At 47.6% G+C, this 18,435-nt stretch overlaps 1 protein-coding gene across 1 annotated transcript in view; it reads left to right on the forward strand.

Annotated features, from left to right (window-relative positions):
• The window catches only part of LOC308676023 (multifunctional procollagen lysine hydroxylase and glycosyltransferase LH3-like), a 51,939-nt gene extending 33,813 nt beyond the window's left edge, over positions 1-18,126 (forward strand). The window contains exons 11-19 of the mRNA XM_081341726.1: positions 5,071-5,175; positions 5,296-5,421; positions 7,815-7,956; positions 9,652-9,765; positions 10,308-10,373; positions 10,465-10,569; positions 12,040-12,186; positions 14,549-14,674; positions 15,802-18,126. Coding sequence (XP_081197852.1) covers positions 5,071-5,175; positions 5,296-5,421; positions 7,815-7,956; positions 9,652-9,765; positions 10,308-10,373; positions 10,465-10,569; positions 12,040-12,186; positions 14,549-14,674; positions 15,802-15,957 — 1,087 coding nt within the window. The 3' untranslated portion in view covers positions 15,958-18,126. The remainder of the gene's footprint in view (positions 1-5,070; positions 5,176-5,295; positions 5,422-7,814; positions 7,957-9,651; positions 9,766-10,307; positions 10,374-10,464; positions 10,570-12,039; positions 12,187-14,548; positions 14,675-15,801) is intronic.
• Positions 18,127-18,435: the final 309 nt, after the last annotated feature.

Raw genomic sequence — 18,435 nt, forward strand, 5'->3', positions numbered from 1 at the left:
GCTTGACTCCCTCTTCTTTGTGGCACTCCCCTGATATTGGATATCATGTCACCCCAGTCCTTCTCTTCATTAAACTAGACATACCCAACTCCAGCAACCTTTCTTTATATATTTTAGCCTCCAGTCCCCTGATCATCTTTGTTGCTCTTCTCTTCACTCTTTCTAGAGTCTAAACATCTTTTTTACATTGTGGCAACCAAAACTGAATGCAGTATTTCAAGTGTGGCCTTACCAAGGCGTTGTAAAGTGGTATTAACACTTCATGTGATCTTGATTCTGTCCCTCTGTTAATGCAGCCTAGCACTGTGTTGGCTTTTTTGGCAGCTGCAGCACACAGCTGGCTCCTATTTAAGTGATTGTCCACTAGGACTCCGAGATCCCTCTCACAGTTACTACTATTGAGTGAGGTACCACCTATGTTGATAAGTGGCTGTATTCTTGATACAATAAAAGCCACATAAGTGGGGAACATATGCCTGAACCCAAGGATAAAAAATCAAATCCGAGATACTTGTCTACTCCAGGATTTAAATATAGAATAGAATAGAATAGAATAGAATAGAATAGAATAGAATAGAATAGAATAGAATAGAATAGAATAGAATAGAATAGAATAGAATAGAATAGAATAGAATAGAGCTGGAAGGGACCTTGGAGGTCTTCTAGTTCAGCCCCCTGCTCAAGCAGGAGAACCTTCACCGTCTCAGACAGGTGAACGTCTAGTCTCTTCTTAAAAATCTCCAGTCATGGAGCACCCACAATTCCTGGAGGCAAGCTGTTCCACTGGTTGATGGTCCTCACTGTCAGGAAGTTTCTCCTTAATTCCAGGTTGCTTCTCTCTTTGATCAGTTTCCAACCATTGTTTCTTGTCCTTCCATCTGGTGCCCCCTCTGCCTTGTGGCAGCCCCTCACTATAAGCCATTGTATTCCCATGCTTGAGAACTGTTCCATATTTACATAACGGTTCTTTCTAGCCTGAGAACTGTTGGTTTCTGCCTAGCTAGGTATAGCTCTTAATCCTCTCTCCATGTACCTAGAGTCTTTTGAAAGGCAAAAGAGCTTTTGGGGATGGCAAGGTTGTTCTGCCTAGCTAGGTATAGCTCTTAATCCTCTCTCCATGTACCTAGAGTCTTTTGAAAGGCAAAAGAGCTTTTGGGGATGGCAAGGTTGTTCGGGAGACTTTATGTCCGCGGGAGGCCACCATTGTCCAGATGGCCGGGAGTGAATCCCTTCTCCTGAGATGCGGTCCTCGGGTTCAGTTGGGCTTGTTGCTCACATACCTGGCGCCCAGCTGTGTGGCAACAGCCCTGCCCGAGCTGCTCGACACTCTCTCAGGGCTGGCGGTGGAGTTCCCCAGGCTTATAGTTCTGGGTGACTTCAACCTGCCTTCACTGGGAGGGTCGTCTGAGTTAGCTCGGGAGTTCATGGCCTCCATGACGGCCATGGGCCCGACTCATGTGGGGGATCATACTCTCGACCTGGTGTTCCTATCTGGACAGTGGCTGGATGATCTGGGAGGGGGTTCACCAACTATTGCTCCCCTGTCATGGTCAGATCATTACCTCCTGCGGCTGGTCTTCCGTTATGCCACCCCCCGCCGCTGGGCTGCGGAACCGACCAGGTGGTTCCGCCCCAGGCGCCTAATGGACCCGGAACGGTTCCAGAGGGCGCTTGGGCCTATACCCATCACCCTTACCCACAGCCCAGTCGATATCCTGGTTGATGCCTGGGAAAGGGCGGCCACCGGGGCACTTGACTGTGTTGTACCCTTGCGACCTCTGACCCGGCGCAGATCCCGATGGGCTCCATGGTTCTCTGCGGAGCTCCGGGAGATGAAGCGTCGGAGACGGGGTCTAGAGAGCGGTTGGAGGTCCAGCCGATCCGAATCTGACCGATTGCAGCTAAGAACCTTTATAAGGTCTTATCTTGCGGCAATAAGGACGGCGAAGTCTAACTACTTTGCCGCCCTTATCGCGTCCGCAGATAATCGCCCGGCCGCCCTGTTTAGGGTAACTCGCTCCCTCCTTAATCAGGAGGTGAGGGAGGATCCCTTGCAGGGACGAGCCGAGGAGTTTAGTCATCATCTAGCGGACAAAATCGCTCGGATCCGGACCGGCTTGGACTCTGACTGGGCAGAGTCTAATGTGGAGGAATCAGGCGGTCTTGAGCACGTTATCTGGAATGAGTTCGACCCTGTTTCCCCTGATGATGTGGACAGGATCATGGGGAGACTGAGCACCACCACCTGTTTGTTGGATCCGTGCCCCTCCTGGCTAGCTTATGCGGCTCGGGAGGGGACACGAGGCTGGTTCCACGCAGTAATAACTGCTTCGTTGAAGGAGGGTGTCTTCCCTGCTGCCTTGAAGGAGGCGGTGGTGAGACCCCTCCTCAAGAAGCCTGCTCTGGACCCGGCTGTTTTAAATAACTATCGTCCAGTCTCCAACCTTCGCTTTTTGGCGAAGGTTGTTGAGAGTGTGGTGGCGCATCAGCTTCCTCTGTTCCTGGAGGAAACTGATTATCTGGACCCGTACCAATCAGGTTTCAGGCCCAGACACAGCACGGAGACGGCATTGGTCGCGCTGGTGAATGGTCTCTGGAGGGCTCGGGACAGGGGTTGTTCCTCTGTCCTGGTCCTATTAGATCTCTCAGCGGCTTTTGATACCATCGACCATGGTATCCTACTGCGGCGTCTCAGGGGGTTGGCAGTGGGAGGCACCGTTTTACGGTGGTTCTCCTCCTATCTCCTGGGCCGTTCGCAGTCGGTGTTGACGGGAGGGCAGAGATCCGCCCCGAGGCCTCTCATTTGTGGAGTTCCTCAGGGGTCGGTTCTCTCGCCCCTCCTGTTCAACATCTATATGAAGCCTCTGGGTGAGATCATTCATGGTTTCGGGGTGGGGTATCATCAGTACGCTGATGATACCCAACTTTTTCTTTCCACCCCGAACCAACCCAGCGATGCCCTCGCCGTGATGTCCCGGTGCCTGGAGGCGGTCCAGGTCTGGATGGGGAGAAACAGGCTTCGTCTCAATCCCGCCAAGACTGAGTGGCTGTGCATATCGGCATCTCGGGGCAACCAGACTATTCCATCTCTAACGATGGGGGGTGAGGTGTTACCCCCCGTTGATAGGGCTCGCAACTTGGGCGTCCTCCTGGATTCACGACTCAATTTTGAAGACCATATAGGAGCCGTGACCAGGGGGGCTTTTGCCCAGGTTCGCCTGGTGCGCCAGTTGCGACCCTATCTGGACCGAGATGCCGTACGCACAGTCACTCATGCGCTCGTGACCTCCCGTTTAGACTACTGCAACGCTCTCTACATGGGGCTGCCCTTGAGGACCACTCGGAGGCTTCAGCTGGTGCAGAATGCGGCCGCGCGAGTTGTGATGGGGGTTTCCCGATACTCCCATGTAACACCTCTACTCCGCGAGCTGCATTGGCTTCCGGTTGCCCTCCAGGTGAGATTCAAGGTGCTGGTGATGACCTATAAAGCCCTACATGGCTTGGGTACGGGATATCTGAGGGAACACCTGCTGCCGGCATCAAGTTCCCTTCGTCCAGTGCGCTCCCACAGGGAGGGTCTTCTCAGGGTGCCACCGGTAAGAGATTGCCGGCGGGTAACACCCAGGGATAGGGCCTTCTCAGTGGGGGTGCCTGCCCTTTGGAACCAGCTGCCAGTGGAGCTGAGGACTGCCCCCGACCTCCGTTCATTCCGCCGGGGCCTGAAGACCTGGCTCTTCGAGCTCTCTGGCCCAGGCTGAGGATTAATTTTATTTAACTGGGGTTTTATTTATGCAGGGACATATATATTTTTTTTAAAATTTGTTTTTAACTTTTGTATTTTGGTTTTTAATTACCCTGTAAACCGCCCTGAGTCCTTCAGGAATAGGGCGGTATATAAATGCAATAAAATAAATAAATAAAATAAATAAATAAGGACAGAAGAGCAGTGCATTTTCAAGTGCTAAAGTAAGCCAAGCCAAAAACTGAAGATCCTTCCATGTGTTCAGTCTCTTCCTCAATGCTTTGACTGATTTCATCTGCCTTTGTAGCCCAAGAGGAACTTGGAAAAGGAACGAGAAATTACTTTGCTTCCTGGGCAGAAACACAAACCTCCAGATACCACTTAACCTACTTCATCAATGAGCTGGGTCAGTTGAGGTTGCAGATAATAACTACAACTAGTCCTTGACTTACAACAATTTGTTTACTGACTGCTCAAAGTTACTAGAAAAAGTGACATGACCGTTTTTCACACTTAAGACCATTGCAGCATCCCCATGGTCATCTGATCAAAATTCAGATGCTAGGCAACTAGTTTATATTTATAATCGTTGCCTCACGTGATCACCTTTGGTAAACTTCTGATGAGCAAAGACATTGGGAAAGCCTGTGGTGGGATTCAGCCGGTTCGCACCAGTTTGGGAGAACCGGTAGTTAAATGTTGTTGAGTTCGGAGAACCGGCTGAACCCACGTTGCTTCTGGAAGTCCGTTCTAGGACTTGGGTGCCTGGAGGAGGCCTTCCAGGACTAGAACAGCCCACAGGAACTGCATGTATGTCGCTTCCGGAAGTCCGTTCCAGGCCATGGCAGCCTGGAGGCTTTCTAGGCCTAGAACGGTCCACTAGGAGTGCGTGGATGTCACTTCCGGAAGTCCGTTCTAGGCCTTGGAGGGCCAGGCCTGCATCCATTCAGAGAACTGGTTGTTCAGGTATTTGAATCCCACTACTAGAGAATGCCAGCTTCACTTAACGACCGTGTCACTAATTTAACAACTGCAGGGATTCCCTTAACAAGTGTGGTAAGGAAGGTCGTAACATAGGGCAAAACTCATTTAACAAATGTCTCCTTTAGCAAGAGAAATTTTGGGCTCCATTGTGGTCGTAAGTCGAGGACTACCTGTACAGGGTCTGCTGTATTTGGTTGGCAGAGAGAAATGGGCAGCAAAGCATCAAAGTTTTAATCAGCTATCTGAGGAATTCTGGGAGTTGAAGTCCACCCATGTTAAAGCTGCCAAATTTGAGAAATACAGTTCTAATCCATCCTCTTTTTTTTTCTTTTTTTGCATTCCAGGGATCTGTGCCGACAGGATTCCACCTGTGACTATTACTTCAGCCTCGATGCTGATGTGGTGGTGACAAATCCCGAAATCCTGCAGATACTTGTGCAGGAGAACAAGTAAGCAGTAGTTCCACAGCCACCCAAGTGCTCAGCTCAGGTGCGGGCCATATTGACTTCTCCTTTCGCCCACTGGCTTTTACTCTCCTGACTTCTGTATTACTCCTCTGCACCATCCAGGAACGTGATTGCTCCCATGATGTCTCGGTATGCCAAGCTTTGGTCCAACTTTTGGGGTGCCCTTAGCCCCGATGAATATTACGCCCGCTCAGAGGACTATGTGGAATTGGTGCAAGGCAAGAGAATGTAAGTGGGAACTTTAAGCGTATGGATGGTTGGGTGGAAGGTGGCTTTTGCAGAGCTGAAGACTTCTACAAGTCAACCAGATGTGTCAAGTTTTCCCATGGAGACCAGAGAGGAAGGATGACAAGATGACTGAATTCTGCTTTATTGTAAGGCTAATTATTAGAAACTCACAAGTCTGAAAGTCCAAATCTCCCACTATCTCACTTTATTGTACGTCTAGTTAGCAAAGTCTTATAGATCTGATAATACAAATCTCCCACTGTCTCCTTTACATACCAAGAAACTAGGGAGGGTCTCTTCTGAGCCGCTTGCTCTACCCGCTATCTAGGTGAGGGCTATGCTGTCTCTTATCTAACCACTCCTTGGACAAATGGAATCTCTATGAAGATTCTCAATTATCCTAAGGTGCTTGTTCAAGAAGCAACTGGACTTTCTTGTTTTTCTTTGAACACTTTTCAGTTCTCACCCAAGAAGCGTTTTCAGCTCTGACTGGATGGTGGGGAATGGAAAGATTTATACTCCTTGCAGACAGCTGGTTATTTGCATTCTTTGAGAGGGTCGGTGAGGCCACCTGGAGGTTTATCTGTGTCCTCAGGGTCACAATTTTAAACAGCCCTCTCGCAGTTGAGGGGGAGGGATACGACACCATATATCTCCAGGCTACAACACAGTCCTTCCAACAGTTCCAAGAAGGCTCCAAGCCCATTTGTATTAATCAGGTGACCGTGACAACACAGATAAAGCTCCAGGTGGCCTCAGTGACCCTCTAAAAGAATGCAAATCACCAGCTGTCTGCAAGGAGTATAAATCCTTCCATTCCCCACCATCTAGTCAGGGCTGAAGAAGCTTCTTGGATGAGAAGTGAAATGTCTTCAAAGGAAAACAAGAAAGTCCAGTTGCCTTGTGAAAAAGCATCTTTGGCACAGTCCTTAGGCATTCTCTTTGCTCCATCTCCCAAGGTCTTTTCCACATGCCATTACAAGATGCTAAGCTAAAGCAGAATTTTAGAGTTTGAGAAGAATGATTTTATGGCTAGAGAACACATGTGATTTTTGCACTTAGAGCAGACATGTCAAACACAAGGCCCGGGGGCCAGATCCGGCCCGCAAAGTGGTTTCATGCGGCCGGCGAAGCCATCCTCGAAACAGTGAGGGAATGGCCCGCACTGCCTTGGCCCTGGCCCAGAGACCCTCCTCCTGCCAGAGACCCTCAGATCTGTCCCACTCCTGCCCAGGCCCCCATAGGCACCCTTGATGCGAATGATGTAGAGCTGGCCATGCCCACCCAGTAGGCCACACCCACTCTAGCCACACCCACCCAGTAGGCCACGCCCACCCTGGCTACACCCACCCAGCCCCTTGAGGGCAACCGCAATGCTGATGCAGCCCTCAATGAAATTGAGTTTGACACCCCTGACTTGGAGTGTTGGATGAGGTATGGGTAGACACAGTTCAAATCATACTGCTGGCTATGTGTGTGAAACAAGGTAGACTAGGCTAAACTGGGTTTGAATCATTAGTACACTTCACATTTAGGGCTTCCAGCCGTCGAGGGCAGCAACATGGGCTCCTAGCCTTTTAAAGATGAACAAAAAACCTCTGGAACAGAGATCGGCAATTAATTTTCCTAAGGGGGGGCGCATAAAAAACAGTTGTGCGGGGCTGAACCAGTAGAGTTGTGAAGATGTGTAGGCACACATGCTTGCATATAAGTAAATTGGGGGGGAAATAGCAGTTACCTTTGAAACAAAAGCAGTGCAGTTTTCGTGCATGCATGGTGTACATTTATTTACATTTGATGATATGAGCTGTGATGGCGCAGTAGTTAGAATGCAATATTGCAGGCTGATTGTGCCTACTGCTAGCAGTTCGAACCAGGTCAGCTCAAGGTTGAGTCAGCCTTCCATCCTTCCGAGGTCAGTAAAATGAGGACCCAGATTGTTGGGGGCAATATACTGACTCTGTAAACCGCTTAGAGAGGGCTGTAAGGCACAGTGAAGCAGCATATAAGTCTAAGCGCTATTGCTATCTAATTTCCGATTGACCTCCTACGGGGAGGAGAAGGACAGCCAAACAGCTGGATGTGTCCTGGGGGCCGTAAAATGCCCAGGGTCTGCTCTGGGATATTGTGATAACGTCAAAAGGGCTGTGGTTGAAAAAGTCAAAAAAAATTTTTTGTAGAATTGCATTTTGAGAATTTAAGAGGGAAGTAGGCTTGAAGTAGGGACGTGGTGGCTCAGTGGGTTAGGACGCTGAGCTTGTCGATCAGAAGGTCGGCAGTTTGGCGGGTCGAATCCCAAGCTTTTTTTTATTTTTCTTTTAATTTTCCAATCTCCGTACCTGCTGCCTTGTTTATGGTACTGCTGATTCTCATGTTGCTTTTCCCTATCGCAGTGGAGTGTGGAACGTCCCCTATATCTCTCAGGCCTACCTGTTGAAAGGGGAGATCTTAAGGCAGGATTTGCCCCAACGCAATATTTTCACCTTGGAGGACACGGATCCAGATATGGCCTTTTGTAAAAGTGTGCGGGAGAAGGTGAGAGTTTTTGCTTTCTTAGAGGCTGCGCATCCAAAAGAACAAAGTTCTTTAAAAAAAAAGTTGTTTTTCGTATTTTATGTTGTTAATATAAGTCTATGACAGACGTTCTCAGCTGAGAACCAATGTTTCAGCAACTATTCAAATTTGGGAGGGTGCTAAATGAGTGGTTCACGTAGTCCTCAACTTAAACAACCATTTGTTTAGCCACCATTTGGAGTTATAATGGCACTGAAAAAAGTGACATGTTTTTCACACTTACGACGGCTGCAGGATCCCCAGGGCCGCGTGATCAAAATTCAGATGCTTGGCAACTGGCATGTATACGTGACGGTTGCAGCGTCCCAGGGTTGTGTAATCCCCTTTTGTGACCTTCCGACATGCAAAATCAACGGGGAAGCCAAGTTCCCTTAACAACCGTGTGACTAACTTAACAGCTGCAGCGATTCACTTAACAGCTGCACCAAGAAAAATCATAAAATAGAGCAAAACTCACTGAATCTATGTCTTGCTTAGCAAGAGAAATTTTGGGCTTAATTGTGGTCTTAATTCAAGGACTAGCTGAAGTTTCGACTGGTGCTCGAAGTTCAGGAAGCAGAGACTGGATAACCTCTTCACACTTTACAACGGTTGCAGTGTCCCATGGTCATGTGATCAACATTCATGACCTGCCCTGCTGACTTCCCACAAAGTCGTTGGGGAAGCCTGCAGAGAAGATCAAAAATCACTCTGGTAAATTGCTTGCAGTCCTGCCTCTTTTTCTTCCAAGGAGCCTGGCTACAGAGTGCTCCCTCGCACGCACCTGCAACACCACCCTCACCTGGCAGCAGCCCCCCTGGCTCTGCCACACTTGCACCGCGCTACAGCAGTCACTTACCTGTCGATTGGCCTGTTTGTGAGCCTGTCTGGGACACGCGACTTCCTGCTGGCTTCCCCATTGACTTGTTGGGAGCTAGCAGAAGATTGCAAGGAGGTCCTTGCTTAACAATCCATGATCCTTGCTTAACCAATGCAACAGCGACTGATGGGATTGCCGCCACTAAGCGATGTGGTCATGTGACACCTCATTTTACAACTGCATTGCTTAGCAGTGGAACCTCTGCTCCCAATTACTACAGTTAAACAAGGACTACCTGTAGTTTGGGCAGTTTTATAAGCCATTTACTCTTACCTCCCGCAGGTACTGTTTTGACCCTATTTTTAAGGAGTAGAAATTTCCTCCAGACCGAAATATACTCTAAAGTGATGTTTGTTAACCTTGATAACTTTTAAGATGTCTGGACTTCAACTCGCAGAATCCCGCAGCCAGCCTTGAAGTCCATACTTCGCAAAGTTATCAAAGTTGAGAAATGCTGCTCTAGAATCTTATTCTAAAACTCTGCAGAACAAGCACAGGACATATGTGAAAGATATCTGTGTATATTTATATTTATGTTTATCTTTACATTTATGTTTAGTCTCTCTATATGTCGATAGATAGAGATATAGATATAGATATAGATATAGATATAGATATAGATATAGATATAGATATAGATGATATAGATATAGATATAGGTCATCTATATATCTACATCATCTATATCTATATTTATATTTATTTCAAACATCTTTGGTATCCCCTGGCATGTGGGCGCTTGGGACCACAAGGTCATACACATTTGGCCTAAATTTGGTCCTTCCTCTCCTTTTCAGAGCATCTTTCTCCATATCAGTAATCGGGATGATTTTGGACGTCTCCTTTCCACCAGTAGATACAACATCTCCCGCCTACATCCTGAGCTCTGGCAGATTTCTGAGAATCCCATGGTGAGTGGTCCCAGTAATTCCAAGTTGCACAGGATGAGGCCCTTTTCTCCCAATCTCACACCTACACCTCTGCGCCTAGATCTGGGAGGATTTCTCTGGAAGGGGGAGAGGTTGCATGCTGATGGGACTACTCTTGCAATTTCCAGAGCATTACGGGAAATCCAGATGAACTCCCCAGGTGGCTGTCCCTTGAGCTTCCCACCATGTCCAAGGCCCTCTGAGAATTCTGGGAATTGTAGTTTCAGAGTATCTGAAAGGGCCCCATTTGGGGAAGGCAGAGATGTGATGGCAAGAGATTAAATTTTTACTCCAGGACTGGATTGCCTGGCACACCTTAGGCTAGGACAGAGGGAGGCAACCTTGGCTCTTTTATGACTCATGGACTTCAACTCCCAGAATTCCTGAGCCAACAATTCTGGGAGTTGAAGTCCATGAGTCATAAAAGAGCCAAGGTTGCCTACCCCTGGGCTAGGAGATGCATTTCCTGGTTATTATGATAATTCTAAACGACTCTGTTCTTATTTTGTTCCTTCCTTGGACAGGACTGGCAGGAGAAATATATCCACGAAAACTACTCCCGCGTTCTTGAGGGAGAATTTTTTGAGCAGGTGACTGTCTCTCTTTTCCCTGGTCTTCTTGAGTTGCTGATTTTGCTCTCTCAAACTTCCTTCGCTCATCGTTTCTTCTTCCCATTGGCAGCCTTGCCCTGATGTTTACTGGTTTCCTGTGTTCACCGATCAGATGTGCGACGAGCTCGTGGAAGAGGTGGAACACTTTGGCCAGTGGTCTGGAGGAAAACATGAGGTGAGACTGTCCTAGCCTTTTCCTCCAGCAAGATGACCACTGTTCAGGTTGCTTCATTTGGAAGAAGGCTGAGGAGAGTTGGGAAGAGGGGTCAAAGAAGGCTTGCAGAATGATGAGGGACTTCAGACACCTTAGAACATGGCTGTCAACTCGTCACGTCACGTGACTTGTCACGATGTATCACGACTCTTTTTGCATTGCCGGCAATGGTGGGTGTGGCTTTGGTATAAAGAAACCAGTCTGCAGGCCGGCAGTTTGACACCCCTAGCTTACAACAAAAAAAATTGGGACTCTGAAGGTTAAAACAAGGTGTAACTGAGGTGTAGGGCAGTTCACGAAAATGTCAAAAGAAATCAAGATGGGGACTATTCCTTTTATGTGTGTTGGATGTAAAACACGAGTTGTGCTTCACACACACAGTCATGGCCACCATCATTTTTTGGCCCTTTTCATCTGATGGACAAGGTGTATAAAATAGAACATAATATGGTGAAGGAGGAAGACTAGATTTGGGGTGCCTCCAAGCCCACCTCTTATCCACCCCCCACCACCCCCCAATATGGAGACTGGAAGCCGAGTCAGAAGAGATGAAAGGACAAGCTCCATAATTTATGGAATTTCTTGCTTACAAGCCAGGGGGGCAGTACTTACAAGCCAGTGGATGACTTTCATGTGCGAGGCACACAAATGAAAAAGAAGCCATCGGTCTCCCAGTTTGAAGGTGGATCGTTTGTAGAAAACTGGCTTGGCCCAGTTCCTGAACCATCTTCTTAAAGGGTCTTCCTGGATTCTACGTCCCTGTCAATCTTTTGAGGTAGTCCAAACCAGGAAACCAAAGCAAAATCATGCATACTAATATTACTGTCAATCATCCCGTTGGCATATGTAGCAAAAGAAACTCCTGGGACATTATTTTACCAAGAGTATTAACTTTACTGATAATTCCACATAGGCACAAAAGAAGTGAAGCCAGTTCGGAGGTTTCTGTGCACGAAGTAGCCTAGTTTAAAATCCCCTTTTCTCTCCTGGGCCACCCACTGTGCATTGTCCACCAATGAATTGTCGTCAGCTTGTTTTGGGAAATGATCTTTCAATCTTCTTGAGCATCAGGACGTTGCCAGGCGACAATCGGTTCTTGCATTCCACGATTCCCTCCTTTGCATTCCAAATCTACCCCTATTTCTGTTGTCTGCTTGCGAGGAGGGGGTGCGTAGTGAGTCAAGCATGGCAATTGCTTTTGTTGTAAGGTGAAAGTAACCAAATCTTCCAAGTTTGAAAGGGCTTCCCCCTCCTCTGTCTTTACGGTCCAAAAAAGTAGAGAGGGTCAGTACTGAGATACTGTCTCCGCACCCCTTCCTGCTCTGGGTTCAAGATTTCCCTTATCCGACTAGGCTACGGCTCTTCCTTCTGTCTCTCAAGGTTCTTTTCACACCCTATCACAATTCCTCCAGTTCTGCATCTCCCCTCTAGGACACTCGGCTGGTTGGTGGCTACGAGAACGTCCCTACTGTTGACATTCATATGAACCAAATTGGCTTCGAGAAGGAGTGGCTGCAGTTCTTGAGGGACTACATTGCCCCGGTCACAGAAAAGTTCTTTCCAGGCTACCACACCAAGGTAACACCTGCATGTCTGAAGGTTACCAAAGGCAGAGTGAAGATACAGAAAGCAGCAGCCCCCAAACTTTTGGGTACCAGGGACCGGTTCTGTGGAGAGATATTTTTTCCCCGGGCCGGAGGGGGCGTGGTTTCATGTATTGCCTGCATCCCATGGATTGGGCTTTGCTTGTTCGCGTGGACCGGTTTCTGGCATGCTGCGGACTGGTGCAGGTCCACGGACCAGAGGTTGGGGACCTCTGTTCTACAGGATGTCTGTTGCAATTTCTACAAAGTAATTGGGGCCCCAACTGTTTGCTTTTCCCCCACCACTTGTCATGAGGCTGTGTCGCTTAGTCAGGGACGCAGTTCCGGCAGTCCCAGTTGTCGTTATGTTCAGAGGATTGCTGGGATTGTTAAGTGAGGATCTCATGGGGCTGCAACTTCAGACTTCCTGCTGGCTTTCCCATTGACTTTGCTTATGAGAAGCTGTCAGGGAAACATCAAAAATTCCCGTCACGTGATCATTACAAAGCTGGAACTCTGAGGACCAATTGTAAGTTCCTCTCATTCAAGATTATCGCATCTTTGACTGATTGCTGATCAAGGAGTCGTAACTTGAAGACTATGTCTACAGTCATCCCAGTCAGATTCAAATCTAGCAGCTAGATTTGCCTACATAAAAGTTTAGTTATTTTTTACTTTGTTTTGAGCTTTATTTAAGGGGGGGAATAGCATTGGGTGAGCACAAGACTTCTGATTTATTTAGGGCTGAATGTAATGGGCAATACCCTCTCCTCTGAATGGGCTAAATCAGTGCCACTTGGGTTGTAATAAACTCAACTGATTTTATAAGGATCAGGTTTAAGATTCTTCTCCTAAAATTTTCTGTGTCCTTTTCACAATTGGCCGCATCTGTTTCCTTTGGGTATTATTTTCATTTCCCAGAATGCACTAGATCAGGGCTTTTCAACCTTTTCATCCATTGTACCACTTTTAGGATATGGCAACATCCAAGTACCACCAGTCGCCTAGCAAGGTGTCAAAAACTTGATGACCCCCCCCCAAAAAGGAAAAAAGTGATGAAGTACAGGTAGTCCTTGACTTACAACAGTTCGCTTAGTGACTGTTTGAAGTTACAATGGCACTAACAAAAATGCCCCCCAAGCCACAGCCGAGCAAGACACCTGCCTGCCCGCCCGGCGGCGGTGCTCTTCCTCCTGTCCGAGGTTTTCATTGTTGTGAGCATTTCTGTTGAGGCTTGGCAGCAGGGATGAGGTGGCGGGGGTGTTTGGTTTTTATTCCCCCCATCTGCTGGGTGGTTGCAGCAGGTTTTGGTCACTTCACATGACCCTGGGACACTGTGACCGTCATAAATATGAATCAGTTGCCAAGCATCTAAATGTAAATCACAGGACCCTGGAGATGCTGCAACATTCCAGCTGATCGGCGCTTCTTCTGGGCTTAGCAGAAGCGCCAGGATCAGTGCCGAGCTCCAGCTGGAGCCTGGCGCTGATCCTGGCGCTTCCGCTGAGCCCTGACAGCCCCGAAGAAGCGCCGATCCTGGCGCTTCCGCTGAGCCCTGACAGCCCTGCAGCTCCAGCCATCTCTTGCTCAGGCTTGTGCGGTGCTGTGTCTGGTTCAGCTCATTCCCCTTCCCCGCTACCACTTTTCTAAGATGGTCGCGTACCACCTGCCAGGTGCCAATGTACCACAGATGGTACCCGTACCCCTGGTTAAAAGCCCTGCACTAGATCAAAACTATTCCAGTTTTGGGTATGGGGGTCTTATGGGAAACCTCAGTTTTTGAATGAACACATTTTATTTAAAAGCCTAAACTTTGGTGGGCTGCATCGTTTCATCAGATCATACAAATGCCTTTTAATAAAATTTGTTTACCGGGGGGGGGGGGGGGAAGTGCTGCAGATTCTTAATTCAGCCCCAACTGTAAGCCAGAACCCCTGTTAATACAGTTTACCAACGTTGGAAAGGTTCTTGAAGAATTAAAGGTATAGTATGTGTATGCACGACATAAAATGAATATGTTCAGTTCCTGGAAAGAACATGGCAACCTTTAAGTTTTCATATGAAGAGTATGACAATTATTACTGGCATATTATGGAATTTTTTTTTTCACTTCCCGGCCCAACTTTGTCTCCCAAAAAGCTACCTGCTTAACTTTTTCAATATCAGCCTGGTGCTGTCAGCTACTGACTTTTTGCTCCCCACCCAGCAGTTTTTTGAGATCTGCCAGTGGCAAGAACATAACTTGAGCGTGTTGTACTTGGAGTGAATATGATCGCCCCATGTCAGGCAGGTTTTACACAGGTATCCCATTCTCTACCCTGCCTTCAGGTGCTAACCCTGGTTTCTCCTCTTCTCAGGCTCGCGCCATCATGAACTTCATGGTCCGATACCGTCCGGATGAGCAGCCTTATCTTCGCCCCCATCATGATTCTTCAACTTTCACCATCAATGTTGCTCTTAACCACAAAGGGATAGACTACAAGGTGAGTGCCCTGGGAGGGCAGGTCTCCTGCGTGAAGCGCTGGGTCTCCCTGTGCGTGGCTTGGTTTTGGGTGCTTTGGAGCTGTGAAGAGAATGAGGATGGGATTTAGGGTTTCAACAATTCTCGGGGGTGAAACGATTTGAACTTGGCCGCGTTGCACAAATTTAAGTTTATGTTTGGGGATCCAATCTGGGCTGGTCTCCTGGACCCTAAGTTTTGTCTTCTGAGCTTTAGACTAGTGCTGGAGCCCATCTTCAGAGAATTTCTCGCTAGCAGAGCATCTGCTTTGGGCCATTCTGTGTGTAGTGTTTATATGGTGCCTGTTGTATGTGGCTTTTTAGATGTTGATTGGGGTGTTGGTGGCTGGCTATTAAGTCATTGGCTGTTGTTTTCTTGTGCTGTCAAGCCCTCGCCTCCTAAGTACTTGAAAAGCTGGTGGTAAATCAGCACTCCTGTTGACTGATGAGGTTTCCCAGGCTTCAATCACTTCCCTGGCTGTTTTTGTACCTGCTCGTCCAACAATCTTAATAGCTGCAAAATCAAATGTATGCCCTTGTTCATTACAGGACTCTTTTGCATTACTTTTTTTTTTGCATTTTAGTATTCAGTGGCTATGGGTCCATAGTTTAAGGATTGATATTATAGTTAGGCCATGTGTAACTGACAGACTGGATGCCAAATTGTGATTTTAATATAGCTTTTATCTGTTATTATTTTACTCTAGAATTTTAACTGGATATTCATTTAGTGTTTTTATTTGGCCTCTGGTCTTTGACTGTAATAAACTTAAACCTGAAATAGTGTGGATTGAAGATTGGATCGTGCAACATTATCCTGGGACACGTATATTCGCCTTCATTCATCAGTTTATGTTTGCCTGATGGATGCACAATGGGCCACGTGGTCAGTGTTAACTTTTAACAACTACAAAGATAAACCTTCTCTAGGATGGTCTTGGTGCCATTGCATCCATATATCTTACTGCTGGTTGTCCTCTTCTGTTTCCTTCCATTTTTCCCAGCATGATAGACCTCTCAAGAAGGCCCGGTCTTTGCATAATACCTATAAACTAATGATCATTTGAACCTGGTCTCTTGTCTGTCTAAAATGGTTCTCTTTGCCCCCTAGGGAGGCGGTTGCCGATTTCTCCGCTACGATTGCCAAGTGGAATCTCCCCGCAAGGGATGGAGCCTGATCCACCCGGGACGTCTCACCCATTATCACGAAGGTCTGCCCACCACTTGGGGCACTCGCTACATCATGGTTTCCTTTGTGGACCCCTAACGCTGGCAACCGCTGGCTCCCCCCTCCAGCCCATGGATCATCGAGGACACCATGGCGAGAGAGGCGCAAAAAACAGGGGTCTCTCTCTCTGTCTCTCTCCAGCTTCGTTGCCACTAAGTGCCTTCAAAAAGCAGAGAAAGGGACAGCCGGTTTCCAAGTGCAAATGGACTGTCGCTGCTTGGCCCTTCATCTTTGGTTACCACTAGCATCAGGAGCCACTGTTGCCTTCCTTCCATCATCTCCCATTGCCCCAAGATTGGAGAGGCTGTTCCGCTCTTGGGCCAGTTGTTACTTGATCAGGGTCTGTTCCAAGGCCTGTCCCCAATCCCGATGGCTCAGCCTTCAAAGAATTCTTACTGTGCTAAAGAAGAGCAGCCTCGTTGGGCTAAGTCTCTCCATAGGATGGGTTGGAGGTTGTTGTTCAGTTAAGATGCATCGGATTCTTTGCAACCTCATGGACGGTAGCATGCCAGCCCCCACACACCCCTCCCTCTGGTGTTCCACTGTCTCCCGGGAGTTTGTCCAAATTCATGTTCGTTGCGTGGATGACACAATCGAACCATCTCATTCTCTGCAGTCCCCTTGTCCCTTTGCTTTCCCAAATATCAAGTCTTTTCCAAGGAGACTTTTTCTCTTCTCATTTCGTGGCCAAAGTATTTGAGCTTCAGCTTCAGTATCTTTTGTCTTTCCAAAGAACAGGCAAGGTTGATGTCCTTTGGGATTTATTGACTGGATGTCCGTGCAGTCCGAGGGACTCGCAAAAGTCTTCCCCAGCACAATTCGAAAGCGCCATAGGATGGGATACAAAGCCGAATTCTTCCCTGCCAGAAGTCCAGAATTTCATCTCTTCCGCTCCCGATTTTCTCCCAAGCTACGATCTGCCAGCGAGCCGAGTTCTCTCCGAATCCAATTTTGGCATAATTGGGGGGGGGGCCTCAAGATCTGGGTGCTGGTGAAACAAGAAAGGTGCTTCAGCCCAATTCTCATGCACGAGAAGATCGGGAAGGGGCTGGAAGTCCTGTCCTGGGGGGGTGAGGGGTTTCCTTTTTTTTTTAATACAACAAAAAAGCTCCAGGAAGTCAAAAGAAGCAATGAAGAAAGAACATAGCTATGTGTCTATCCAGGTCACAGTTGTCCCAAAGGTGCTCGTTTCAGGAGGCAACTGGACTTTCTTGTTTTTCCTTTGAAGACATTTCGCTTCTCGTCCAAGAAGCTTCTTCAAGGTCTGACTGGATGGTGGGAAATGGAAAAGCACCTTTGGAAACAACGAAGAAAGACAGATATCATTGGTTTTTCTTCATTCTTCATTGGTGGAGACCCTTCCCTATAGGCATGCCTCTTGACTCAGTTGGCTGGGAAAGAGGGAGGGAGGGAGGGAGGGAGGGAGGGAGAGAGGGAGGAGGACATGGGAGGCTAAGGACAGTTACAAATCACCCCACCTAAAAAAAAGACACTCAATGCATTTTCAAATTCCTAAGAATCTTAAGCAGTGTAATGGGAGCAGCGACACCACTCGCTTCTTAATTTTCCAGCGCTGGCTAGAATCCCAGGGCTAAAAAAGTCTTTCGGTCATGTTACATAAAGGCTGGCTTGTATCTGTTTGACAGCTAAGAGACTCTCATTCGAGATGGCTTCTTTCCATTCTTTGAGCCTTGTGGCTCTCTGTGGCAGCTCACAGCCTTGTGTAGCAATACTCTCACAATACTGCGCGCCATGGGCTTATCGGTCCATGCAGACGGAGGGGTGGCAGTGTGCGAGCCGTGTCCTGTACTACGAAGCGTGCTTTAAATTATTTCCTGTTTGACAGCACACTAAATAAAGCTCCATTTTAAAAAGAGGCAGGCATGCTCCGCCTTATTCGAGAAGGGGAAAAATAAAAAGTATTTACAACCCGGGCTGTGCTTTGGTTCAAGATCGTTAGGCTAGTCAAGATCACTGGAAGAGATTGTAGAGGTCAGCTACTTAATGGGGAATCCACTGAAACATCTCTAGCAGAAGAGTCTAGTCTGAAGATCTTTAGCGAAGACCGGGCTGTTTCATGTGGCTGTCTGTTCCACCGGCTAACAGCCCATAATTCATCCTTCCTGACACCTAGCCTCCATCTACCACTTTAATCAAATGTTTTTAGATGTTTGTAATGATACGAGGCTGTTGTGCATGAGCTAAACCGGTGTTGTCAACCTTGGCTGGTTTAAGATGTGTGGAATTCCAACTCCCAGAAGCCCGCACATCTTAAAACCTGCAGATGTTGACAAATACTGAACTAAACGAAGGGATCAGCTTGCCTTCCAGAATCTCCGAGCCAGGAATTCTAAATCAGTTGGAAATTCTTAAAATTTCCAATGGGCAGAAAACCAGCCCAGCCATTCAAGAGATCCATCACTATTTTTTTTTTCCTTCTGGAACCAGCCATGCCACTTCTTGTTTCTGCAACTGGAACAACTGAGCCATCCGTTCAAAGCTTTCCCTGCCAAGGCA

The sequence above is a fragment of the Vipera berus genome, assembly GCF_964194415.1.
Source record: "Vipera berus genome assembly, chromosome: W".
Lineage (NCBI taxonomy): Eukaryota > Metazoa > Chordata > Lepidosauria > Squamata > Viperidae > Vipera > Vipera berus.